This window comes from Crinia signifera, chromosome 1, assembly GCF_055691185.1.
Source record: "Crinia signifera chromosome 1, ASM5569118v1, whole genome shotgun sequence".
Lineage (NCBI taxonomy): Eukaryota > Metazoa > Chordata > Amphibia > Anura > Myobatrachidae > Crinia > Crinia signifera.
The window spans coordinates 182,105,254-182,132,783 of NC_139217.1; the positions used below are offsets into that span (position 1 = coordinate 182,105,254).

Sequence of the window (27,530 nt, forward strand, 5' to 3'; positions counted from 1 at the left end):
GGCTCAGAATGTTATTTTTTATTTGTATTTAATATATTGCCGCCGAGCTGTGTGGGTTAGGCCGAGGGTGAAGTTATTCTATAGCAGAGGGACCTGCTGGCGCTGGACTGAGCCGCTCTGTGAGGAGGGAGGGAAGGGTATCTCGCAGCCGCTGTGCGGAGCCGCTCTATAGCGGGGGAGGGAGGAAAGGGGGTACTGCAGTTGATGCAAGGAGCTGCTCCATGGGGAGGGAAGTGGGACCTGCACTCGCTGCAAGGAGCCGTTCTGTGGGGAGGGAGGGGAGCAAGCTGCTCCATGGTGGTAGGAGATGACTGGCTGCTGCTGCCTATCGACTGTTGAGTCAATGGAGGAGGAGCCGCTGATTCTGCCAAGAGCCACGTCATAGAAGATGCTATAAACTGCTGTTGGATACCTGGTGATGGTGAAAGCCCTCCCTCCTCCCCCCAGCCAGTCTATTTGTCAGGCTGTCCAGTGTCCCCCCATATGGTGATCTGTCTCCCACCCTTCTGTCAATCTATTCTGCCTTTTCCCCCTATCTGTTTGTCAGTCTGTCCCCCTATATCCTTGATGGCTAACCTTGACACTCCAGATGTTTTTAAACTACACATCCCAGCATGCTCTGCTTCAGTTTTGCTATTTTGGCCATGCTAAATCCGATGCAGAGCATGCTGGGATGTGTTGTTCAACAAAAGCTGGTGTCAAGGTTAGCCATCAAGGCCCTATATTATACTCTGTCATTCTGTCTAAGCCCCCAATCTTCTGTCCATCTATGCTGACCCCTTCCCTTCGGTATGTGCCCCCATATGTGCTCTGGCTGTCCATCCATACTCCCCCTGTCCATCTTTCAGTTTATGCTCACATATGGTGCTCTGTCCCAGTCCGTCTATGCCCATCACCCATCAGTCTCTTTCCACCTATGCCCCCATATGGTGTTCGGTACTTGTGTAGTTTCACGGCGCCAGCATGGCGCCGTGCTACTTCCGTTTTCTACGCTCTGCAAACTATCTAAAATAAACTAACTTAACTCCATGCCAACATGGATAGTTCATACCCCCACTATCCATGTTGGCATGGAGTTGATTTTAGATAGCGTGGCGAGCGTAGCAAGCCACCGAGCCCGCAGCGTGGGCGAGCGAAGCGAGCCCCGCAAGGGGACTCAGACACTAGATTTGGTCCATCTGTCCACCCACCCCCCCCACATTAATCCGTTCGTCTGTCAGTCAGTCTATGCCCCCATATTGTGTTGTTTGCCTGTTTGTCTGGCCTTTTTCCTATCCACACTGTCTTCTCTCTCTCATCCTCCCTCCCACTCTTTCTCACTGAGGTCTCCCTAACTCTTTCCCTGTCTCTGCCACATTCCCTCTCATTCACTGACACCCACTCTCTCTCTTCCTAGACTTGACACTCTCAATATCTCTTACTGCCCTCTTTCTCTCTCCCTCTCTGACATTCTCTCTCACCCCAGCTAGCACTCCTCTCTCTCGCTCCTTGCTCCCTCTCTTTCTGACAACCTCTCTCTTCCCTCTCCTCTCATTTCCTCTTTTTTTCATAAAGCTTTCTTTCTCACTGACCACCAATCTCTCTCTCACTTTACTTATTCTCTCTCTTTCCCCAATACCCGCTTTGTCTGTCACTTTGTCCCTGGGCCCCCCGTCACCCGCTGCTGATCACAATGGCAGGGCAGGAACTGTTGTGAGGTCTGGATGGCATATACAGCAGAGCCAGCTGCACATGGTGGGAAGACGTCTGCGGCCGAGCACACAGAGCGCTGAAGACACAGGGAGTTTTGTTGCTCACTGCAGGTCCTGCGGCTGCCGTGACACAGTGGCTTCAGCGGTGCCGCTAAGGTGAGGGCTGCTGGCGGGGGTCTTGCAGCAGTACCCTCTCCCATCAGGTAACTCTGGCATGCATGTTACCGACCTGACCCCGCCCCCTTCTCTCTGCCTCACTCCCTCTCTCCCGCTGCCTGACCCTTCCTTTCTCTATTTGCCTGACCCCCCTCTCACCCCTCCCTCTCTCTGACACTCCTCTCTCTCTCTCTGCTTGACCCCACTCCCCCCTCTCTCTAGCTCTCTCTGCCTGACCCTGCTCTCTCACTCATCTCTCTTTGTCTAACCTCCCCTCTCTCTCTCTCTGCCTAACCCCCACTCTGACACCCATCTCTCTACCTGATCCCCCTATTTCTCACTCATCTCTCTGTCTGACCTCCCTTCTCACCCCTCTCTCTGTTCCTGACGCCCCTCTCTCTTATCCCTTGTCTCTATCCCTTAAAACCTCTCTCACCCTTCTCTCTATCTTTGACACCATCTCTCTCACACCCCTTTTTCTCTATACCCGACTTCATCTCTCACCCCCTCTCTATACCTGACACCCTCTTACCCCTCTCTATCCCTGACACCATCTCTCACCCCCTCCTTTCTTTCTTTACATCTGACACCCTCTCTCTCTCTTTTCCTGACATCCTCTCTCACCCCTCCTCGTCCAACTTCCTCCTCTCTTCCCCTTCTCTCTCACCCCCTAACCTGTCTTTCTATCCATGACACTGTATCTTTCACCCTCTCTTCTCTCTCTCTCTATCCCCGGCACCCTCTCTTTCTATCCTTGACACTCTCTCGCTCACCTCTTTCTATCCCTGACACCCTCTCTCTTTATCCCTGACACTCTCTTGCTCTCCCCTCTCATTTACTTACTTTCGCTGACTCCCTAGTATCGCCCTGAAATTCTTTCTTTCTCTCTCTGACACTCTCTTGTTTCTATCTTTCTCCATGATTTCTGATCTCTCAGTCTCTCTCTTTTTCCTCCTCTCTTTTTCTCCCTTATTCCCCTATCTCATTCTCCCTCTCTCTAGCTATCTATCCATTGGGGGGGCACCAACTTTTATGTTGCTTTCAGGCAACATGAACAAACTTATGCCACTGGCTCCACTAGTGCAAGGACTGATGTGAATGTTCAAATATTCTATGTAAAGCGCTGAGGAATATGTGTGCGCTATACAAATAACTGTTAATAAATAAAATAAACATATATATATCACACTAATACATATTTTTGATTTGCATATGTCTTGAGGAGTTATACATGATTATTTGAGGATAAGCACCTGTAACTATAAGTGTTTGTGTCGAGTGTCAGCATAAAGTGGACATATCTATATATATATATATATATACAAAACGTACGAGGTCACTCACAAGATTTGAAATGCTGCACGGCGGCAGACTTGCAATAAAACAAACAATTGACACAAGGCTGTGTGAGTCAACGTTTCGGGCTGGTAACCCTTTATCAAGACATGTCTTGATAAAGGGTTACCAGCCCGAAACGTTGACTCACACAGCCTTGTGTCAATTGTTTGTTTTATTGCAAGTCTGCCGCCGTGCAGCATTTCAAATCTTGTGAGTGACCTCGTACGTTTTGTATATACCCATCCTTCCTGGATTGAGGTGCACCCAAGTCTTTGTCTTTTCTGCCGAGTGCCTGGACTCCCCATATATATATATATATATATATATATATATATATATATACACACACACACACACACACACACACACACACAAATATCCTGAAAAAAATAGAAACAATATTAACCAAGCTGGTATATTTGCCTATTTTATAAAAAAACTCTCAAAATAGCAAACTGGTTAATACTGTAACAAGACCATTTTCCCATGGTGCCTGCATATCTGGCAGCAGTATTGCGTCATTAGAATAGTACTAGGTGGAGAAACGCTTGGCTACACATAACTGTAAGACACAAATCCTATGAGTGTAGTAACTGTGAGAATATGACCTGGGTGACTTGCTAAGACAACAACAAAATAGCTTAAGCTGCCTAAAGAGCTCCTCGTTTCAGAATTAATTAGCCAGAAGGTTGCTGACCCTACAGGAAAATGAAACCTCCCACACTGCTTTAAAGGATTAAAAAGAAGCCTGCTCTGACGGTACATTTTTCTTTTAATTATATATTCGGGGAGGAATTATGTTCATTAAGCTATAATTGTGTAACAGAGTTTGACCGGAGATACAATTTAAACCACAATATTACAGCTATGGATTGAGCGTTTGTGTGGAAAGCATAGATTACTTTGTAAGCTATTAAATGTCCTATATGATCAACTATTAAAACAGTTGTTTATTAATAAATATATGGTCACGTGTTACTGTAGGTAGAATGGTATATTTGGGACAGGGAAGGCTTATCAGGGATTGCTAGTGCCCCAGACTACTCATTACTGGTGCCACAAGTGGGCTCTGGGGCCCGGAGCAGAGTTACACGAGTAGCTTTGTGGACAGGGCTTGTGTATTTCAAAAGGTGCATACTCCATATCCAAGCTCACTCATCTACTGGTGATTCAGTCATCCGTAGCGCAGTTTCATCTACACTGGGAGCGGATAGAATGTAGCTAGGTGGTTATGGGAGTATGTAGGCTGCTTAGTGAGGGTGTGTAAATGGAATTATGCACTATAAACAGTTGGGCATACACAATTGTCCATGTGTTTTCAGATGGATCTGCTGCAAGTGCGCACAGATAATTATGACAGCAATTAAACCAAATGTATGTAGAACTGGAGAAGTCAACAATAATTCAGGTGAATATCCATCTTTAGTTACAGACGGAGCTCCCCGCCATCGCCGTCCCCCACCGCCACCCCGAATCCCCCCAGCGGAGACGGGCAGGGTCCCGCTGCCCAGCCGGCGAGAGACTGGGACATGCGTGCGCGTTCCAGTCTGATGGAGTCCCTGTGTACAATACAATTTGGTGCTCCCCAACCGTGCGCACAGCAGCCTATCTAGTTGTGTAAAGAGGGTTTTTCCCTTTTTAATTACCGGCCCCGGCTCTTTCAGCCTGGTGCTGGTTACGGCTGTGGGGGGGGGGGGGGACCCCACGCTGTTTTTTTATTTATTTTTCTATTTTTTTTTACAAACTGCAGCCTGCACGGATCTGACTGATCCGTGCAGACTGCCTGCACTAATTCATATTAGCGGCCGTATATATAGCCGTTAATATGAATTACTACGACATCGGAGGGTTACAAAGCAGTCGTATATGACTGCTTTGTAAATTCCCCTCCGGAACAGGACTTTACATACGGCTAAAACAGCCGTATGCAGTCATAGGAAAAATACTAATACGAAATTCTAGGTTTTTCATATTAGTAAATTTCCCCCATATGTAACTGGCACTAAATATTTGCAAGAAAATGATTGCTTGGCATTCACATTTAGTATCGGAGATAGAACACAAACTTTGTTTCATGTTCTGGAACCTTGTATTATGCACAAATAAAATACATTTGTATGTATTTCATGTGTTTGTACAACATAAATGCAAGTTACCTCAAGATACCTCATTGAAATATAAAAATATTCTGAAATACTGATTAATCCGGTATCCAATATTCTTCCAGTCCCAAGAATTTTGGATAAGGGATACTCAACCTGTATAGTAATAGTAGACAGATTACATAGGCTACTATCAATTATTTTACACACAGTTTTACACACATGTCTAGCTGTGCCAAACTACTGGATATCAGGTTATTTGCCTGAATATGAAATCACAGGACAAGGGCCTTTTCCTTTTATATATGTGCAACTATGTTTGTTCCTGATGGCTATCACCTGGGTGGGTCCTTTGGTGACTACACTCTTACCGGCTGCATCTGGTTGTGCACCACACCTACTTCTCTTTAGCATGACTCATACCCCATTCACACCAGCCTAAATTCCCGGGTTGAATCCGGGAACAACCCGGTACTAGCGCTGGTGTGAAAGGTTCCCGGACAAAATCCCGGGCTAATTTGCCGGCAATCCAACCCGGCTAGGTACCAGGGTTACTCCCGGGTCCTTCCCGGACTACTGGCTGGTGTGAAAGGTGCAGGGACATGTCACTGCTTCCCGTGTTGCCTCTGCTGATGTCAGCTAACGCTGATTTGCTAGCAGGGCAACTTCCTGTTGTGCTGGACGCTCCCAGACACGCCCAGAAGCAGCAAACAGCGTGCAGGGAGATACAGCGTGAACGTGCTGTGGGCAAAGTGCATTTTAAACCCTGCAACTCGGGCAAAGTGGGTTTTAACCCTTGCAAGTGTGGCTGCCATGTCTTGGACGAATGAAGAGGTGAGGGAGCTGTTAGCCATCAGAGGGGAAGAGGAGATCCGGCACCAGATTACAGGCACTGTGAAGGATGCCCAGATATACCACAACATTGCCAAGGCCCTGGCATCGCGGGGCTTCGTCCGCAGCCAGCAGCAAGTGGTGAACAAGTTAAAGGGGCTGAAGAAACAATTCCACCGCATACATGACCGCAATCGGAATAAGAGCGGGGCTGCAAGGCAAGATTGGATCTTTTATGAGCTGTGCACAGCATGTTTTGGCCACACTGCGCTGAGTGACCCCGTCAGCCTGTTATCCTCCAGCTTGGTCACTCTCTCATCGGTGGTTGATGAAGACAATCAGTCGATGGACAGTACCCAACCTGGGCCAATATCACCTGGGCCAACATCACCGATACTAGTCCCAGATGACACCAATTTAAACTCCTCCGTTAACTCCTCCGTTAACCATGCAGATGACAGCATAAGCGGCACCAGTGTAGAAACCATCCAAGAGAGTGATGTGCCCGCCACACCCAAAGCGACACCCCAGAAAGTTCTCCCTGTGATGCGCACCAATAGTAAGTATTTATCCTTGCTTAAATGTCCTAAGCACTTGCATTCCAATACACAGTAATGCTGCACTATAGGCCACCATAACCATCCACTGCAAAGTTTGGTGTCGCAGAGTGTATCAAGTGTAGGTGGGAGTAGGCCACAAACACATACGATCACACCACTGCTTTTTCTTATGCCTTTTTCTCCTTCTTTTACTCCCCTTGCAGTATATACAGTTCCACCGCGGAAGCGCAAAGCCACCAAAGTAGAGCTCGCAGCACGGGAAATGACCAGGGTGCTCTGTAAAGAACTGCGCGACATGGACAACAACAAGCAGACAGGCGGATGCCGGGCAAATCCGTTTCATCGAGGCGGAAAGAGAGGTGCAGCAGACCTTCATAACGCAGATAATGGGTCGCCAAGAGCGCATCTTGCACAGCTACCAAGACAGTCAATTCCAGTTCCTGGAACACATCCTGCCTCGCTTTGTGGGTAACAACATGCTCCCAGCTAACCAAGGCCCTATTGCCCCTGAGCATAGCTACCAGCCGTATTCCAGAGGTCAATACTATGATCCTCCTAACCCGCCACCATCCTCGCCTGAATACCCTGTATACAGACAATTGCAATAGGCAGTTTAAAATAGTATTGCTGTTTTAAGGGCACATTTCATTTTGAAATAGTATTGCTGCTTTAAGGGCACTTTTGTAGGTAGGGGGGCGGGGGCACTTTATATGCCTGTGCACTTAACAGGTTTGATGTTTACAATGGCCGACCGATGTTTGCCGAGCACTTTTCAAGTTTACAAAAAAGTTGTCCTGATTCATAAGGTCAAAAGTTATGTTCCTGTTTAGGGGGCGGGGGGGATGTTTGATGCTTGTGGGGGGCAGGGGCGGGGGTGGGATGTTTGATGATTGTGGGGGGCGGGGGTGGGGGGGTTGTTTGATTTGTGTAATGTGCCTTTATATTTTTTGTATTTATCTTGCACTATTGTGCCTAGAAATAAGCAAAGTTTTATACTTTTATATATGCCTTCTCATTTGTTTTCTTGAAGTAAACAAGGTTGAAACACTACAACTGTTTGGTGTCTAATTTTTAATAATCAATAATGTAATGTGGGCCTAAAAAAGGCCATTTTCAATGATAAATGCAGGGTCAACCCGGGTTTGGTATGAAAGGTACCGACCCGGGTTGTCCCTGCTTCAAAAGCATGTGTGAATGTCCCTGCTTGTCCCGGGTTTGTCTCTGCATTTCTGGTGTGAATGGGGTATCAGAGAGGCATGTTAAACCCTAGTAATTACGTTACATGTTCTGAAGTAAAACTGGATTTCGGGCATGTATGCCGAGTTGGCGGTATCATACAGCATCACACCCATCATCATCACCGCACATGTGTAGCAACTCTATCAAGAGATGCTGCACACCTCTGCATACACTCATTAGGCCTAATTCAGACCTGATTGCTGGACAATTTTATCCTCAAAATAGGCAAAACCATGTGCACTGCACGGGGGTGGGGGGCAGATGTAACATGTGCAGAGAGAGTTAGGGTAAATGCAGGGTAAATACTGGCTGCTTTATTCTTGTTAAGAAAAACTTTGCCTGCAATCAAGTCTGAATTATCTTACAATTAAAACAACATGACCATAGGAAACTTATGCTTTCCTCCCTTTGACATCCAGGGCCAGATTTATTAAGCTGGGTGAAGTGATAATGTGGCTGGTACTTTATCACCGGCCAATCAGCTCCTAACTGTGAAGTTACAGGCTTGGTTTGAAAAATTACAGGTAGGAGCTGATTGGCCAGTAATAAAATACCAGACCCTTTATCACTTCACCCCCCAGTTACATGCATCCACAAGTGAAGATACAGCATACTGTATATGTGTATTAACCTTTATTGCCTCTAATAGCTCAAAGTTGTGAATTTCAAGATACAGTACCAGATATACTACATGGTGTTTAGCTCTCTCAGGCTAAACATGCTATCAGTACTCAATATTTGTCTGTGTGTATAAGTACTTAAAGAAGCAGAAAGTTCTATTTGCTAATCTTGTAAATGATAAAACTTACACAGCCATTAATAAGAAACAGCTGTTGTACATTCACACCTCAGAGGACTGTTGTTAGCAGGTCTTTGCAATATACAAGGCTGCCTTGTGACTGACTGATGGAAACGTGGGTGCCACATACTTATTAAATAATATATAGAGAGGGTAGGATGTATTAAGCTTGAAAAGTGATAAAATAGAGAGTGATAAACCACCAGCCAATCAGCTGTTAACTGCTATGTTACAGTCTTTGCAAAAGGACAGGTAGGAGCTGATTGGTTGGTGGTTTATCACTCTCCGTGTTATCACTTTTTAAGGCTAAGTAAATCTCCCCAAGAGAGACAGAGATATTATTTTAGCAGTGATAGATAAGTTTCTATATCTCCATCCCCTCTATGTAACCCATAAATTACATACATAATGTTGTTTTGTGGAGTTATTCTATACTGCAAGCTGTACGCAGAAAGGGGAAAGCCTTTTTTATGTATGGACCATACTGTACAATCATCAATAGCAATACATAATCACAGTGTATAAATCAATAATACAGTTATGCACATAATAAAAAGGAAAATTACCTTATAAGATAGAGCTTTCTGAAAGCGGGAACTGAAATGAAAGATAAGTAAAATGTAATGCATGAAAAATGTTAAAGTGTATACTTTATAATCAAACATTAATACATATAAAAACCGGAGTTAATGAACACACATTACTGAACATACTGTATGTTAGAATGGGAAATATATCATTAGCGCACATGGTGCTACTGCTTTGTCCTGTCAATCAAATGCTAGATTAGTCATTGCTCTGTCTCCTACAGTATTTCCAAAAAAGTAAACCTATATTTATGTCCCAGCTGAAAAATGTACATACATATAACTTTTGTCACTCACACTACTTGGAAATGGCCCTTACAGGATGTGCCCATTAGTTTTAAACAAAATCCCAAGAAAAGACTAATAAGTATCCTATAAGGCAGTGGCATGAAGCCCATGAGGAAACGAATACCCATAATGGCAATAAATGTTTTGGGTGACTAAACCCCTCTTCCCCTACTAGCAGACTAATGATACTCAATATAAGCAAGGTGCGCACTAATGGGGGTTTCATGTTGCCCAGTATATCCCTAATGTGTGCATCATGTCCACCTAGATACATAGAAATGGTTAGTATTTACCCCTGTTGCTCCTTTACAGGTGACGCCTGTCCTGCTAAAAAGAAAAATCATTCATCGTAGCTCCCACATCCAACCATCTAAATTTCAGTGGTACCGCACTACATACCCCGGGACACATTGAAAGACTGTAAGAGTGTGATAGAGTCATAATTGAACCTGCAATCATAATGAATTAATTGGGGAAATATGTGCTGGGAGAGCATGAGAAATATCAAAGAGAGGGAGGGGGTCACCTGTGATCTGGATGAGAACAAAGTGCAGAAAATTTGGAGCGTCAGGTTTACTATCACACCAAAAGGGGTTTGCAGGGGTCAGATATGATCTAAGAGTAAAATCATTGTGGTGTAGGGATCAGCTTTGATTTGAGGTGTAAATACCTGAAAGGGGTTGTCCCACATGATATGAATGGGTTGGTGGCTGAGCATCCAAGATTTAGTGGAGAATCATTTAGAGGCATTGCATATTAATCGCTTTACAATACTTTTTATAAATTGCCTCAGTTATTCTAATCCAAAGACCATTTTGGTAAAGGGTACTAAGGGGAATATTGTTTTCATTTTGTATGCTACAGTATATGGAAAAAGACATGTGGAAATATATTTTATGTGGCCTGCATTTCAGCTGTTAAGTGAAGAGGCATCCTGTATTTCAGGTAGTATAGGATGGCAAAATTTGTAATAATCAGAATTATTATACCACCGACGGATCTGTACCAATACCCTCTGCATGACCCCCGTATGCTTTGGTCTCCTACTACCGAAATTGCATTCTCCATCCATATACATGTTTTTGCTGATAAAGTACCAAATCAATGACATTTTTGAAAACTTGATTTAGCATCTCACAGCTATTCATTTTGTGGATTTCCTACAAAGGCATAATTGTGCTTTTTGCTTTACACAGACTTCACAAACATCATACTAGTAGTGATAAAAAAAAATAAAAAAATTACATTAAATGAAGATACATTTTTTATTTTTACCTCCGTGGAAATGTAGTCTTGACGGTATTTTGGATAAAGCCATAGCAGCATGGGCAGACGATGAATGCAGCTCTAGAAATGATGCAGTGGTCAATGACCATATCTGTTGCTACTCCGCATGCGTGCAGGGCTACCTAAAAAGGAGCAAACACTTCCATTTATTACAAGTTCAATAAAACAATGAAGGTAGTCCAAATGAGGAATACAGAAATAATCCTCATTTGGACTACCTTGCAGTAAATATATCTACATCACACAACTAAGGAGACCTTGTTGCTTTTCCGGAGAATTAGGCGGTACACTAGGAATGGGCCATTGATTGTAGGCAGCTAATTTATTTAGGTGCTGGTGTAAATGTTTATTTTAATATGTATGTGCACTATATGTCTTTATTAAATTTGTAAATTTTATTATTGTTCAGCGCTAGTATTTTTTTGTATTTTTGTCTTTTCCTAAGGGACTCTCAATCCCTTGATTAGTACCAGCTTCACATCACATCCCATCCCACTACAGCGCCCATCTGTGTTGTTTTTACAACCACCTTTGCCGAAAGCATTAGGTCTGCTTATACATAAAACCCTAGGCTGCCGACAGCAGTACTCTCGCACCTACTTTTTTTTACCTTACTCTGGCTGACCGCTCATTCCCTCCTTCTTACTTTCAGCAGCCCTGCTCCCCTTTAGCCCCGCCCCTTTATCCCATGTAGCTCCCCCCTACCCCCGCAACTTTTTCAGCCCCTGCTGCTGATGCTGCCACAGCCACACTTGGAGCAGGGAGTGGGCTTCATGCTTCCAGTGCCGCTGCCTGTTATACAGAGCAACAGGTACAGCTGGCAGCCACTGAGAACAGCAGCGGGGATGCAAAACGGGGACAGTGGCTTACCTCTCTGCACTGCATCCTCTTATAAGAAAAGTGACTTTTGGAAAATGGCTGCCCCCATACGAAAGACAGTTTTTTTAAACAGGTTTTCCTATGGGGCAGCCATTTTCTGAAAGACACTTTTTTTTCATAAGTGCTTCCGACCACACTGAACTGCAGTGCCGGGATCCACAACGGAGGTACCGGCTGCACGGGGGGTAGGTTGACGCGGGGGGGATCGACACGCGCGGGGGGAGGGGTGTCGACATGGGGGGCGTCGACGCGTGCGGGGGGAGGGGTGTCGACACGCGCGGGGTCGGCACGCGCGCTGGGGGAAGGGGGGAGTTGCACGGAGGGGAGGGCTGAAGGCTGCACTGGCTTTGACCCTGTATTTGGAAAGTTTCCAAAAACGGGTCTGCCAGTGTCAAAAAATCGGCACTTAAACGGTAATATTCCGTTTAAGAGCTGCGGTGTGAAAGGGGTTTTATCTGGCAGACCCGTTTTTGGAAACGTTTTCAAATACAGGGTCAAAGCCAGTTATGCGGTCTGAAAGCAGCATTACAGGATTATGCCAAATGCATAGCATAGTGCGGTGCGCCAGCCCTATGTAACAAAATAATAGCTCTGGGATTCATGCTGAACTCTTTAAGCAGATAAACGCATGTTAACTATTCATAATATCCAGGGACAGATACCCATTCTGTATATTTGGTGTCAACTCACAACACTATCTGGTATTCTGATTTAGAACACAACAGTGATTATAAAAGTATTTTAATGTTAAAAACTGCAGCATAATAATATTCAGGATTCATTAGTTGTGTCCATATCAGTGAATTACACAAGATATAAAATAGTATATTTGGAGTTAATATTGGGCTCCAACAGCTACAATGCTGACAGCAGCATCCCGATGGTTAAAATCCCAACAGGGTGAATGCGTGCGGCACAAGTCTTGTCTACTTTCCTGGGGGCTGGGAGAGTCAACTGATTTTTTGAAGCCTACCAGCCAGTCCTGTTGAGTTAGCAAATTGATTTTTTGGGAACCTCTGTGGATGTATTTGAAGCTTTTCTAGATCATTGATCATACCACTAGGGATTGCTATGATTTCAATCCATGCAATATAAAAGAGGAGGAGGAAGTCTTTAGATCTGACTTGCTCATTATAGTGCACTAGCACATATATATATATATATATATATCAAACATAAACTCACATGCACGATGGACCATGTGATCTATATGCTCACATGTCCCTGTGGACTGTACTATATTGGACTTACGACCCGCAATTTTCGTGATCGGATGGCGAACCACAGATTGTCTATAAGATCTGCCTTTGAAACTGGTAACTCTGATAAACCTGTCGCCCGCCATTTCCTCAAACTCAAACACCAGACATCATCTCTTCGGTGCATGTTAATAGATCATGTGCCCAAACCGCCCAGAGGTGGCAATAGAGAACTAATTCTCAAAAAGAAGGAAGCACGATGGATCTTTACACTCAACACTATCGACCCTAATGGGTTGAATGAGAATAACCCCCTTAATGTGTTTTTGCAATAGTTGGTTTAGTTGGTAGGCAACTGGTCTGTAGACACACCACACATGGCCTCCCATCATTTGCCACGGTTCCCTTAGTGGCATGTGGGGTGTCATGTGTGATTTTTAATATATACATGTGATGCATTATTTTGTATAACACTCCTACTATTGGTGTGATATTTGTATATACTGCCATAGTGCACCCATCTTTACCTGGCGTAGTTGAATTATTATAGCTGCCCCTATACTATATGCCCCATTTCAAACTCTGTGGGTGAATCTATGCAACCCCCCCTGTGCCAATTCTTTTATCATGCGTGCTGTCTATGTTCTATTATATTTAGTGATGCTCTGTTCTGTTCAAGTGAGAGATGCACCTACTTGTGGCCATATATATGTTTTATGTTGTCTGTTTTTACTTTAGAAGTATGTCTTGCCCTTAATATCCCTGGATGACGATTGGCTTCTATTATGCCTATACTGACTCGGTAGTAATGACACGGTGATTTGATATATCAACCGTTTGTGGTCTGAATCCAGACATATTGGAGTCATACAACATATGCACATGTTCTTTTTATAAGTATGTCTATTTTCTGAAATAATAACAGACTTGCGGGTGTTCATTGAGGCTGATGCCGCTGACACGCAAATGGACCGCAAGCCCTAACACTGGGTGGACGGACGTCATGTGATTGAACCCAGCTGACTCCACTACCCAATCCGCCGTCCGGGACAGGTGGAACGCAGCTGATACGCACACTTCCGGGTCCGGGTGCCGTGTGTGATTGCGTGCGGCCCTGGACGCCGATGGTACTGCGGCAGAGTGCGTATCTACACGATCTCGGCGGTTATGGTAGTATACACTTATATTTAACTTCTTCTGTGTTTTGTTGTACGTGAGATGACTGGCTGCTGTTATTATCATATGGCTAGAAGGTGGTTGGTTGCTGATTCACGTCACAGGCGCAGTCTAATGACTGTGGCCTATTAGAATTGCCACACGCACCTGATGGATAAATAATTAGTGGGAGTTCCTTTCCCTGATTGGCTATGGTATATATGGGGCACTTTGGCAGACTCAGTGTATGCTTGGCTTACCTGGGTGATACTTTGAAAAGCATATCCTGTCTTGACAAAGACCCTTCGGGGGTCGAAACGTCGACCATGACTTTACGTTCCTAATAAAAGCATCTATTTTATCTGCAAATTGGTGAGTGCCCTCTCTGGTTTATAAATCAGGACTTTGTGAATAAATATATATATATATATATATATATATATATATAGCTTTGTGGGAGAAAAGACCATGACAGATTGCTTTCATCACTGAGCTAAAGCACAATGTAGGTCAGCATTCCTCCAACATCTCAGAGCACTATGTTTACCCAAGCCAGGCCTCAGATGAGAAATTCCACCTTGAAATAAGGGTGCACATCACCGGCTGAACAACACAAAATAAATGTTTGTTTTTCTTTACAAAGTAAAGAAACTCTGCTCTGCTATGTAAAAATGTCAAGTATGTCTGTAAAATACATACACTTTTCAAATTGGTTGTTTTGCAATGTAGAGAACATTTTTGGCATATAATTTGTAAAATCTTGTGTAACATTTATTGTCAAGAAATTCCATGAAGTAAAAATGAAACTCCTCAATGTACTTCTATTCTGAGCTACTAAGCAAACAATAGAAGGAATGACATAAGGGACTAGATCCATTTCACCTGCTATCTTTTCTGTTATACTATTCTGCTGCAGGTGTGATATGATGTCATTGAGGCAAATACGTGATGGGAGGTCTAGATGTGTGTGTGATTATAAACACTGACCAGCAGGACCTGCTTATTGAATATACTTTATCACACAGGAGGATTAGACAAATGAAGCATAGCTGGTTTAAAAGACAATAGCGATACTACATTTTATCCTGAGTTAATGTAGGCCAGTTCTAAGATTGAATGTACTCATGATAGTTACAACTCTAGAGCTGCATACTATATGAATTTAACTTTTTACAGTTGTGTATCCCTTATCCAAAATGCTCGGGACCAGAAGCATTTTGGATAATGGATTATTCCGTATTTCAGAATATGGTACTTGTTTCCTAGCAGGGCGGCCAGTACGCATTTAGCGTACTGGGCTATTCACCGTAGTGAAAACGCATCGAATCACATGCCGCGTTATAGTAGCATGCAATGCGATGTCCATATAAAGTGCACAGGAGTGCTTATACAATGAAATATCAGTGCACCAAATGCAATATTTCATTGTACAAGCAATGAGATGTGATGGTATGAGATGTGTGCATAGTATGAGATGTGATGGGTGCTTACAATTGTAAGCACCTTGCACCTATGCCATTGTTTAGCATCAACCCCAGTATCAATGCCACCCCGAAGCGTGGCGAGTGCAGTGAGCCCCGCGTGGGGCAGCGGAACGTGTCCTCCGACCTCTTCATACCCCCACTATCCACGTGGGCGTGGAGTTGATGTTATATAGTGTGGTGAGCGCAGCGAGCCACCTAGCCCGAAGCATGGTGAGCGCAGTGAGCCCCGCGAGGGGACGCAGAATACATGTAAAGTAATCCGCGATAGATGTATGAACTGTAGATCAGGGGAATATGCGGTTTCCCCATGCATTATGGCAGGGGATAGCACTTCCCCTGATTGGCTCAGGTATTATTTAAATAGTACCTCTAATGTATGAACCGCTGATGTGCATGCCCATATCGCCGTCGTCTTCACCATCTTGATGTGGCGCTGTGGGTTTCCAGCCTTCTGTGGGGCTTGCTGGTCTTCAGCGTCTTGAAATTAAAACAGCGCATGCACTGTTTTAATTGCAAGACACCGAAGACCAGCAAGCCCCACAGAGTGTTAGAAAGCTGGAGACACATCACACATCTGATATGGGAGAATGCGTATCCCCACTGGGGGGGGGGGGGTAAGTTAACTCACTCACATAAATAATACATTCAGCCGATAAAACGACCCTCTTCACCACGATAATGTGGTGAAGCGGTTCCTGATACTTAAGGAATGAAAGGTCCCTGTTAATAAATTTAACCCTAAGTGAACAATGGGGTGGACGAAGCAACATGGGAAGGTGGGCCCCTCTCAGCTTTGGGCCCCATAGCAGCTGAACTCCTTGCACCTATGGTAGTTACGCACGTGTTTATTGTTACAGTGATAATCATTAAATGTAATCTTATACTTATTCTGTGTATGTTTTAGCTAGTGATGCACTTTCTTCAGGTTATGAGGGAAATGAATCAACGCTTGGAGAGAGATAAATTGGATAGAGATAAAGTACTAATCAGCGTCTGTGTCGTTTTACAGGCTGTGTTTGAAAAATGACAGGAGCTGATTGGACGGTATTTTATCTTTCTCCAAACTCTGAAAAGAATCACTATATCTTTGATAAGTACTTTACCTAAGTAGGAACTACAACAATACAATTCAGATACTGCATGTCCAGGCCACTGTACCAATGTTGACACAATGCGATTTAGACGATACAAGGCTGGTAACTTGTACATCTTTGGCATTGTCACGCTCTCTTATTATCTGCATTTTCTAGCTCTTGAAAGATGTAGATGTTAAAATCTATGCACAATGCTGATTCCACTGTCAGGTTTTTGCAAGGAAGACGGAAAAACAGGGGCAAGAGAAAGGAAAGGGTGGAAAGGGAAAAGGGTGGACAGAGATAAGAAGTGAAAATCAAATAAATAAATTATGGCATACTTTATTTGAATTGACAATTTTTAATTATAACTTATTATCATATGTTCTAGAACAATGTGTACTGTGATTGACATCTGAATGCTGTAAGTATCATATATATATTCATTAAAGTGAACCAGTAACCATGATACTGCACAACCAAGTTAAATAGTATTTTTTTTAACACAAAACACTATACTACTATATATATAATTTTTAAATGTTTTGTTGTTATTATTATCATTATTATTATTATCTGCCACTTGCCTGGATAATTGCAGTTCAAATGAAAAAAATTCCTAGTAATTTATACTTGTTCCATATACTCTCATTTTAGTTTACTGCCTCAAATACTTTGGCTCAGCAATCCAAAATCTATTAATTCTTGCAAAAGGGATCAAAATGCATCTGTTACTCCTTCTTTCGAGGCTTAGCACTGCTCAATCGCCTTAAATATTGGCAAACACCACAAAGTTAACCACCATGCCCATTGACATCTTCCCTCTAGAAACAACATCAAAAACTCGGAGTAAATTGTATGTTATTTCCACATAGGGCCTGTTTCAGAGTTGCTCGCTTATTCAAAAAGTAGCAGATGACTGTGGGCAGTTAGCAGCCACCCAGACAAAAAGAAAACCTGCCCCGTGCAAGTCTGGGAGTAAATTGCTAAATTACTGAAAGAGTTTCCCAGTTTGCGCAAATGTAAGCCTGACCTTCCACAGAGGCATGTTGATCAAGGCCAGTGCTGAAGACACATACCCTCCCTGAAAATGCCTCCCTTTCACTCCCAGAAAATGGCAGGTCACCACTCCCAAACACTGAGTTCCTGTCAGACAAATTGCGAGGGGATTTATAGATTCTTTTCCTATTTGGGCTTGCGCATGCACGCAGCGATCTGTGCACATGAGCAGTCATACGATAATTGAATGGATTGTGAACATCGATCAACTTTGGATCAGGCCCATATTTGCTTATGCCCTCCCCATCCCCCCCTTATATTCTTGAATCCTTTCCTTTGTATGCTAAAAATGTCTTTAATAAAAAGATATTTGAAAAAGATCCCAAAACTCTACACTTACAAATATTGAAATAAGAAATATGTTATAGATCTGAATAGGCAAATGCAGGGGGGTTTCTGGTTGCCTAGAAACCCCCTCCTCTTGTCAAGTGTCTCAAATTAGTAATAGTATATAATAAGATTACTAGAGCTACCGCCACATCATGCAGTATATGGGACAGGGTAGAGCTGCTGCATATGACTGGTGGTAGTAGCTTCTGCTACCAAGGAGACCAGGGAGTAGCTACCAGGAAGAAGAGACAGGAACCTTACCATGAGGTGGGAGTATATGTGCTTAGAAAGTGCAATACTGGTTCTACAGCATTATGTTTGTGTATTTATTATGGTATGATTAACCTTTTCCTGACCACTTATTTATATTATTTAAATGTTTGATACAGCCAATACTATAGACCATTTATAGTGTTAGCTATTATTACTGTATTCCACAGGTTCTCAAAGTCGGTGCTCAGGACCCCATACAGTGCATGTTTTGCAGGTCTCCTTACAGAACCAAGTGAAATAATTAGCTCCACCTGTGGATCTTTTAAAATGTATCAGTCAGTCAGTAATGAATGCACCTGTCGGGTGACCTGGATAACGTGAACTGTGAGGGGTCCGAATGTAAGAACCACTGCTGTATTCAGGATCCAGTGTATATAAAAAAAAATTTACATTAATGTCCAGGATCGCTACTGATTCTTCTACCACTCTACCAGACTCCCACACTTGTATCGATGTTCTGTAGAGTGGGTGATTGTGGACTATATTTGGGAACCCCTCTCTAGAAATCCTGCATTTGCCACTGCCTATGTAACAATTAGCTAGTAAGTGTGATCCTAATTTGAGTCATGATGCCTGATTATGGGACACACTTTCTCATGGGTATGACTATTAAATGCCTGAGTGAACCTCAGAAAAGGACATAACTACAGTGTTTGCGGTCATACAATTGGGTTCCACCTGCATTGGCTCAAGTTACTACAGTGTTTTCCTTGCTTAGAAGGAAAATTGGGAAAATGCAAATATAAAATAATATTATTAAAAAGAATACTATTAATGAGGATCTTCAATACATAATATCTTCAATAGTACATATATATATATATATATATATTTATATATATATATATATATATATATATATATATATATATATATATATATATATATATATATATATATATATATATATATATATATATATGAAAAGCACTTACCCCCCTTGGTTGTAGAAGGATAGGAACCGGCACACGGGTGGATGGTGAAGAAAAGTTGATTTATTGTACAAACATGATTGCACACAACGACAGCTGTACACCTGACAGCTGTTTCAACCGAAATAAACGGTTTTCATCAGAGGTGAGGCACACAGTAAAAGAGCCTGCTTAAATAGCTGAAAATTGCGCCAAAATGCATATGTAAATTGGACCAACCAGGCCTCCACTGATTAGCAGCTGACTTCAATTACAGTGAGTGACAGCTGTAGTGGGGGGCGCGGCTCAGGCAGCATCATTGGGATTTCCCAGAGTGTAAGCACTAGGCTAGCTCCAGGAGTCCCATATCTGCCAGTGTGTGGCGGACGGCAGCTGTCTGTGTGCGTACAGACAATGCCGCTTGACACGCCAAGAGAGGTGGTGACGGGGCTGGTGGGGACAGTGGGTGTCAACCGTGGTGTTGGGCTATAACACCGCTGTACAGGACCACCTAGGTCTGGTCCTGGGGTGCGCGCAGTATTGGTTGTCCATTAAACATTGACAGTGTGTACAGAAATAAACATTGCGTGGGTGTGTAGACAGTTTAGCATGTCGACTACCATAATAATACATGGTATTTGTAGACTCTGAGGCATCTCGTATTAGGAGACATAACAATGGCATATGAGCAACATGTTTTGCATAGATGAGCCGTCAACATGGATGCATGCCGGCTATATACTCTCAGCCTAATAGTATCTTCGTGTTCACTCAATTGAATAATATATGCATGTAGCTCCAGGCTCCAGGGCACTCTGAGCCTTAAAGTCTCCTGATCACTCATATGAGTCATACTGTGTCAACACTCATGGTATGTCGACCATGTAAAAGCTACAACACTGTGTCAACACTCATGGTATGTCGACCATGTAAAAGCTACAACACTCGGCGGTGTCGGAAAACCGTTACACAGGATCTTTAATTCCACAATGACTACAACACTCGGAGGTGTCAACATACACTTATAGTCAACTATATGGATGCTTGTACAACCTGCATAGAAGGCGCTAGGTAGCGATATGAACAGATGTCAATATACAATAGTATATTTATGCATGATCTCAATCATGCCAACAGAGATAAATAGCACTCGGCGGTGCAGAAGATAAACATATACAATATATACAATAAGCCACCTCATTAGCACACGGCGGTGCATGGTGGTGCAGATATATATATGATGCAATAGAACAGTTCTGTTAATGGAAAGTCCACAGTCACAGAAAGCAGCCCATCTTGAAGTCTTCATTCAAGCCCAGCGGGGCTTGGCACTTCAATTTAAATATCCAAGAGAGCTCTCTTTGGAGAAGTAGTCTCTCTCTGTCGCCACCATATCTTAGTGGTGGTATGTGGTCAAGGATGGTGCACTTTAAATCCACAACCTTGTGGCAGCGTTCCAAAAAAGGTCTTGCGACAGGGAGATTCTTAAGGTCACTTTGGGCAATGTTGGGGTCAGTACTTTTCTTGATGGACGACCGATGTTGGTTAAGTCTCTCCTTTAACATGCGGGATGTCTTACCCACATATAGCATTTTACAGGGGCACTGAAGGGCATAGACGACAAACTTGCTGTTGCAATCCAGGTGGAACTTTATGTTGAACTCTTCGCCATTAGATGGATTTGTGAATTTACTGCCAGTCAGTAGGAACTGGCAGTTGACACATCCCCCACACTTGAAAGTACCTTTTCTTAATTTGAGCCAGTTATGTCTAGAACCCACGCTGGGGTTAGACTTAGTCTTGACCAGTAGATCCCTGAGGTTAGGGCCTCTTCGGTAGGCAAATCTGGGTGGTCCTGTGATCTCTTTCGAAAGGACCGGATCACTCGACACTATGTGCCAATGTTCATTAATTTTCTTTCTAATCTGCTTGGAGGCCACCGTATAGGTGCTCACGAAATTCATTCTGTCACTTTTCTCTTGTGTTGTGGTCTCCTTAGCCTTCAGGAGATCATCACGTTTAAGCTTCAGGACTTTGGTGTATGCTTCTTCCACTTCTATGGTGTCATATCCCCTCTCCAGAAACCTCTTTTTCATCAACTCCATGGCTGTTTTGGCATGTTCTTGATTAGATGTAATTCTGGCCACTCTCAATAATTGTGAGAATGGTAACCCACGTTTCAGTGGCTCAGGGTGGTAGCTTGATGCAAGAAGTAGGGTGTTTTTGTCGGAGTCCTTATGATAGATTTTGGTGGCTATCAGGCCTTTCTCAATCATAACGGTAACGTCCAGGTAGTTGATGCATTTGTTGCTGAAGCTGTTGGTGAATTTAATGGTCCCTGGGACAGCATTAAGATAGTCAATAAATGCCAGAAGCTTCTCCTCTCCTCCAGTCCAGATCAGGAACAGATCATCTATATACCTTACGTACAGAGAGATGTCCTTGCTCACTGCACTGTTGCCGCTGATATGCTTGTCCTCATAAGCCGCCATCACAATATTGGCATAAGATGGCGCCATGTTAGAGCCCATGGCGGTCCCCTGGCGCTGTAGGAAAAAGCGGCCCTCAAATAAAAAGTAATTTTTAGTGAGAATTGTTTCAATGAGCAACAGTACAAATTCTGTCGGAGGACCAGTATATGCTTCGCTGGTGTGTAGAGCTTCTCTGCATGCTGCAAGACCTAGCTCATGGGGAATGTTAGTGTAAAGACTAGTTACATCAAGTGTAACTAGTATCGCTCCCTCTGGTACCTGCTTGATTGCCTGTAATTTCCGCAAAAAGTCACTTGTGTCGGAGATGTAGCTCTTGATGCCCTTCACGACTGGCTGGAGGTAGAAATCTACCAACTGTGATAGAGGTTGGCACAGTGATCCCCTGGCCGAGATAATTGGCCTCCCTGGTGGTGTAGTGAGGGATTTGTGCACTTTAGGTAATGTGTAAAGAAAGGGTATACGTGGATGAGGTTGCGTCAGGAATTTCGCTGTATCCTCGCCGATATGTTGGTTAGTTGTGCCCATTTTGATGATCTGGTCGATTGACTGCTTGAACCTCCAGGTGGGATCTGAGTCCAGTTGCTGGTAGCAGGTGGCATCTGATAATTGTGTCATTGCCTCGGCAATGTAGTATTTTCTATTCAGTAGGACAATCCCACCCCCCTTATCCGCGGGTCTGATGACAAGATCCGCATCTTCTGATAGGGTTCTAATGGCAAGCTTTTCTTCCTTAGTGGTGTTATGGAAGGAGATTTTTTGCTTTTCGATGAAGGCATTGGTGTCCCTCTTGAGGACCCTGTTAAATGTATTGATCGAGGAATTGATGGACGGGGGGTCAAAGGTGCTTTTACATCTCAGGGCCGGCTTATTGGACAATGTGTTGTTGACTGTCGTGTTGACAACTGGGTTCCTGATGAAGTGGTCCCTCAGTCTCAATTGTCTGCCGAGACGATACATGTCTATTTGCCACTGAAATAAATTTTGTGTCAGAGTGGGGACGAATGACAGTCCGCGTGTTAGGATCTCCTGTGCCACGCTGTCTGGCGAGACACCACGTGACACTGGCTGGAAGGAGATAGTGACAGGACCAGGGCAGCCTCGCCAACCTGACTCCGTTGTACTCAGATGGAGTTGACGTGTGTGTGCGGGGTGCTAGGCTTCACCAATAATAGCCGCGTTCGTGGGAGCCCGTTAGTCAGGCTCCCACCTCGATGCCACCTGGTCTTATGTTAAGGACAACACACACGCCAAGGCCAGTGATGAACAAGGGGAAACCTATCTACAAACAAAGAGGCGAGAACCACCCTGCCCTGCGGAGAGGGGTGCCAGTGGATAGCACTCTAAACTGGAACCCGCTATGCTAATGCTAAACAGGTGTAACCATACACAGTATGCTGACACACTAAGAACTGCTGACGGGTGTATCAATACACGATATGCTGACACACTACGAACTGCTGACGGGTGTAACAATACACTATATGCTGACACAATAAGTACTGCTGACAGGTGTAACAATACACTATATGCTGACACAATAAGTACTGCTGACAGGTGTAACAATACACTATACGCTGACACAATAAGCAAATGATTAGTAAGGAGACAAAGAGGGGGAATCTCCCAACTTATCTGAACACCGAGGGATATCAACTTAGCTGGAGCTGAGATGCTGCGGACAAGGCAGGGAACCAGCCGAAGGAAGCACCACGCTGGAGAAGGGATCCCACAAAGACCAACAGGAGCTGCAGGGACCGGGAGACGGATAAAGGACGACACACGGACACCGGGAGGACAGGAGACTGAACGGAGGACACAGCTGGGAATCAACGACAGGATGCAGGATGACAGGGAACAGGAACCAGGAATAACGGAAGACTGGGAACCAGGAACACTTGAGACCCTGAGGTACAAAAGCTATAACCGGCATGGGCCTGAATAACCAGAGGGTTTATATAGTGAGCACAATGTGGTGCTGATTACACATTGCCTAAAGGTGTGCACTGCAGGCTAGGAGCCTAATCAAGACACCTGAGTCCAGAACACACAGTACTGAAAGTAACCTGCAATGGCCCAGGCTGACCACTGGATGCCACTAGCGAGTAAACACACACACACAGGCTGAGATAAACCCAGGGAGAACATGAAACTACACACAGAATATGTGAATCTGCGCATAACACAGATCCGCTGGAGGCGGATCCTAACAGTACCCCCCCCTTGAAGAGGGGTCAAGGGACCCCAATACCAGGTTCTCCACTACATGGAGAATACCAAACCCTGGAATGGGGGTATCAACCAACAACAGGAACAAGCTGTGACTGCAGCTTGTAACAGTGCCCCCCTCTCAAAGGTGGCCTACGGACACAACAAAACCAGACAAAGAAATATGACAAACAGGACAAAGCACAAGGTCAGTGCATATACTTCTTTTTCCTTCTCTTAGAATGTTTGGTACGAGAAGATGTCCCTGGTTTTAAACAGGCTTCTTCATAAACCATAGGGCCTGTATACACCGGATACCCATCAATCTCAGACACAAATTCTGAGTCTGAATCTGAGAAAGCATCAAACCTGGATACCAGTGCTCTAGGTGGTAATAATTCAGGAAGATCTCTGTAAGAGGGAGACAAAAAGGCACACCCAGTGGTAATAGCTATGGGCTGGGCCCTTTGTATTGACTCTCCTAAACATGGAGTCTCTGCAGACAAGATGGTCGGCCCAGAGGCATCTACACCAGTTTTATTGGGACCAAATTTTTTCACTACAGCATCACTGAATGCTGGGAGATTCTTAAGAATGGGATCCTCAGATTGAAAAAATTTGCATGCCCATTCGAAAGGTTCACCTCTGAAGCAGTAAATTAAATAGAGCACCACATTATCTGAAGTGATACCTAAAAATGGTCTGGACTCCAAAATAGTGACAAAATGGTTAGTGAGCGCAACAAATTGGGTTAGGTCCCCATCAAAAACTATAGATGTAGAGATATCGTTCAAAGCATCAACAGTAACTTCATTATCAGCTAACTGACTGGACTGTATAGCTGGAATTATGGCCCTTGAGGCTGAGACTTTAAGGACCCCCTTAGAGGTTATGACCTCTTCCAAGTCTGATGGTCTTTCTGGTTGGGCAGCACTATGATGAGTCTCTGGCTGATCATCACTGTGACGCACTTCTAAGTGGGCAGCACTATAGTGAAACTCTGGCTGGGCAACAACAAAAAGACCAACAGATGGTCCCTCCATGTTACCGACATAGCTGGAACTCTGTTCAGAGACAGGACAATCAGAATCCCTCTTAGGGACTGGATGGACAGAGTCCCCATCTGGGGCGACACAGGCTTGAACCCCCTCTGGGGAGACACAGGCTTGAACCCCCTCTGGGGCGACACCAACTTGAACCCCTTCTGGGGCAACACCAACTTGAACCCCTTCTGGGGCAACACCAACTTGAACCCCTTCTGGGGCAACACCAACTTGAACCCCTTCTGGGGCAACACCAACTTGAACCCCTTCTGGGGCAACACCAACTTGAACCCCTTCTGGGGCAACACCAACTTGAACCCCACTCGGGGCTGCGCACTTCGGAACCCCACTCGGGGCTGCGCACTTCGGAACCCCACTCGGGGCTGCGCACTTCGGAACCCCACTCGGGGCTGCGCACTTCGGAACCCCACTCGGGGCTGCGCACTTCGGAACCCCACTCGGGGCTGCGCACGGGACCCCACTCGGGGCTGCGCACTTCGGGACCCCGGCATCTGACCGGCTCGGCGGGCCCCCGGCATCGGACCGGCTCGGCGGGCCCCCGGCATCGGACCGGCTCGGCGGGCCCCCGGCATCGGACCGGCTCGGCGGGCCCCCGGCATCGGACCGGCTCGGCGGGCCCCCGGCATCGGACCGGCTCGGCGGGCCCCCGGCATCAGACCGGCTCGGCGGGCCCCCGGCATCAGACCGGCTCGGCGGGCCCCCGGCATCTGACCGGCTCGGCGGGCCCCCGGCATCTGACCGGCTCGGCGGGCCCCCGGCATCTGACCGGCTCGGCGGGCCCCCGGCATCTGACCGGCTCGGCGGGCCCCCGGCATCTGAGTCAATCACCTGGGTTTTCCCCTTAAGGGTTTGCAACTCTGACTTAATATGAACAGAAATCCCATCATGCGGGGAGCACCTCCTCTGCTGATTATTAAACCCAAAATGGGGACTCCCAGCACTTGGACCAACCGTATTAATCAGAGCGCTTTTACTGGGAGACTCAGAGCACTCCTCTGCCACAGTGTAGACAGGCATAGATCTGACAACCTGCCCCGACTTGGCCAGAGGAAACACCCTGTTGCCACCACTGGAGTTGCGCAAAACACAAGTTTGCACAAAGTGGCCTGAATCTCCACAGTATAAGCATAGATTCAAGTCTCTACGCCGCTGACGCTCCTCCAATGGGAGCTTCGGCCGTAGAACACTTCTATGCATTACCTGAACCTCTGGGTCTGAGGACTTGCTGCCTAATACCTCCTTAGGCAGGGTCCCATTAGGGGCTGAATGAACCCCTGTGACCTCTGGGAGGATCAGAAAAATTTCTGTGAGGAGTTTTTGCAACTGCAGTAAGGACTGCTGCAAAACCTCTAACTGCCCAGGTTTAAAGGCAGAAAATGCCAAATTTAGAGCCGCTAAAGTTTCTTGCATGGCCTGCATGATATAGCCGTGCAAGGTTACAGACCAGACACAACAAACAATGACACGACAAAAAGTGGCTCGACAAGGACAGTGACAAAACAGATACTGTGACAAGACAGGAAAACTGCAGGACTGAGAGGGCAGAACTCAGCTCCAGAGTTATCTGTTATGGCCGGTTATAATGTTAGGATCTCCTGTGCCACGCTGTCTGGCGAGACACCACGTGACACTGGCTGGAAGGAGATAGTGACAGGACCAGGGCAGCCTCGCCAACCTGACTCCGTTGTACTCAGATGGAGTTGACGTGTGTGTGCGGGGTGCTAGGCTTCACCAATAATAGCCGCGTTCGTGGGAGCCCGTTAGTCAGGCTCCCACCTCGATGCCACCTGGTCTTATGTTAAGGACAACACACACGCCAAGGCCAGTGATGAACAAGGGGAAACCTATCTACAAACAAAGAGGCGAGAACCACCCTGCCCTGCGGAGAGGGGTGCCAGTGGATAGCACTCTAAACTGGAACCCGCTATGCTAATGCTAAACAGGTGTAACCATACACAGTATGCTGACACACTAAGAACTGCTGACGGGTGTATCAATACACGATATGCTGACACACTACGAACTGCTGACGGGTGTAACAATACACTATATGCTGACACAATAAGTACTGCTGACAGGTGTAACAATACACTATATGCTGACACAATAAGTACTGCTGACAGGTGTAACAATACACTATACGCTGACACAATAAGCAAATGATTAGTAAGGAGACAAAGAGGGGGAATCTCCCAACTTATCTGAACACCGAGGGATATCAACTTAGCTGGAGCTGAGATGCTGCGGACAAGGCAGGGAACCAGCCGAAGGAAGCACCACGCTGGAGAAGGGATCCCACAAAGACCAACAGGAGCTGCAGGGACCGGGAGACGGATAAAGGACGACACACGGACACCGGGAGGACAGGAGACTGAACGGAGGACACAGCTGGGAATCAACGACAGGATGCAGGATGACAGGGAACAGGAACCAGGAATAACGGAAGACTGGGAACCAGGAACACTTGAGACCCTGAGGTACAAAAGCTATAACCGGCATGGGCCTGAATAACCAGAGGGTTTATATAG

At 45.2% G+C, this 27,530-nt stretch overlaps 1 protein-coding gene across 3 annotated transcripts in view; it reads right to left on the minus strand.

Moving 5' to 3' along the window:
* The window catches only part of GSTCD (glutathione S-transferase C-terminal domain containing), a 168,025-nt gene that overhangs the window by 12,259 nt on the left and 128,236 nt on the right, over window positions 1–27,530 (minus strand). For all 3 annotated transcript variants that reach the window (XM_083178808.1, XM_083178790.1, XM_083178798.1), the window contains 2 exons: window positions 10,867–11,000; window positions 9,283–9,313 (listed from right to left, as the gene is read on the minus strand). In XM_083178808.1, the coding sequence (XP_083034934.1) occupies window positions 9,283–9,313; window positions 10,867–11,000 (165 nt within the window). The remainder of the gene's footprint in view (window positions 1–9,282; window positions 9,314–10,866; window positions 11,001–27,530) is intronic.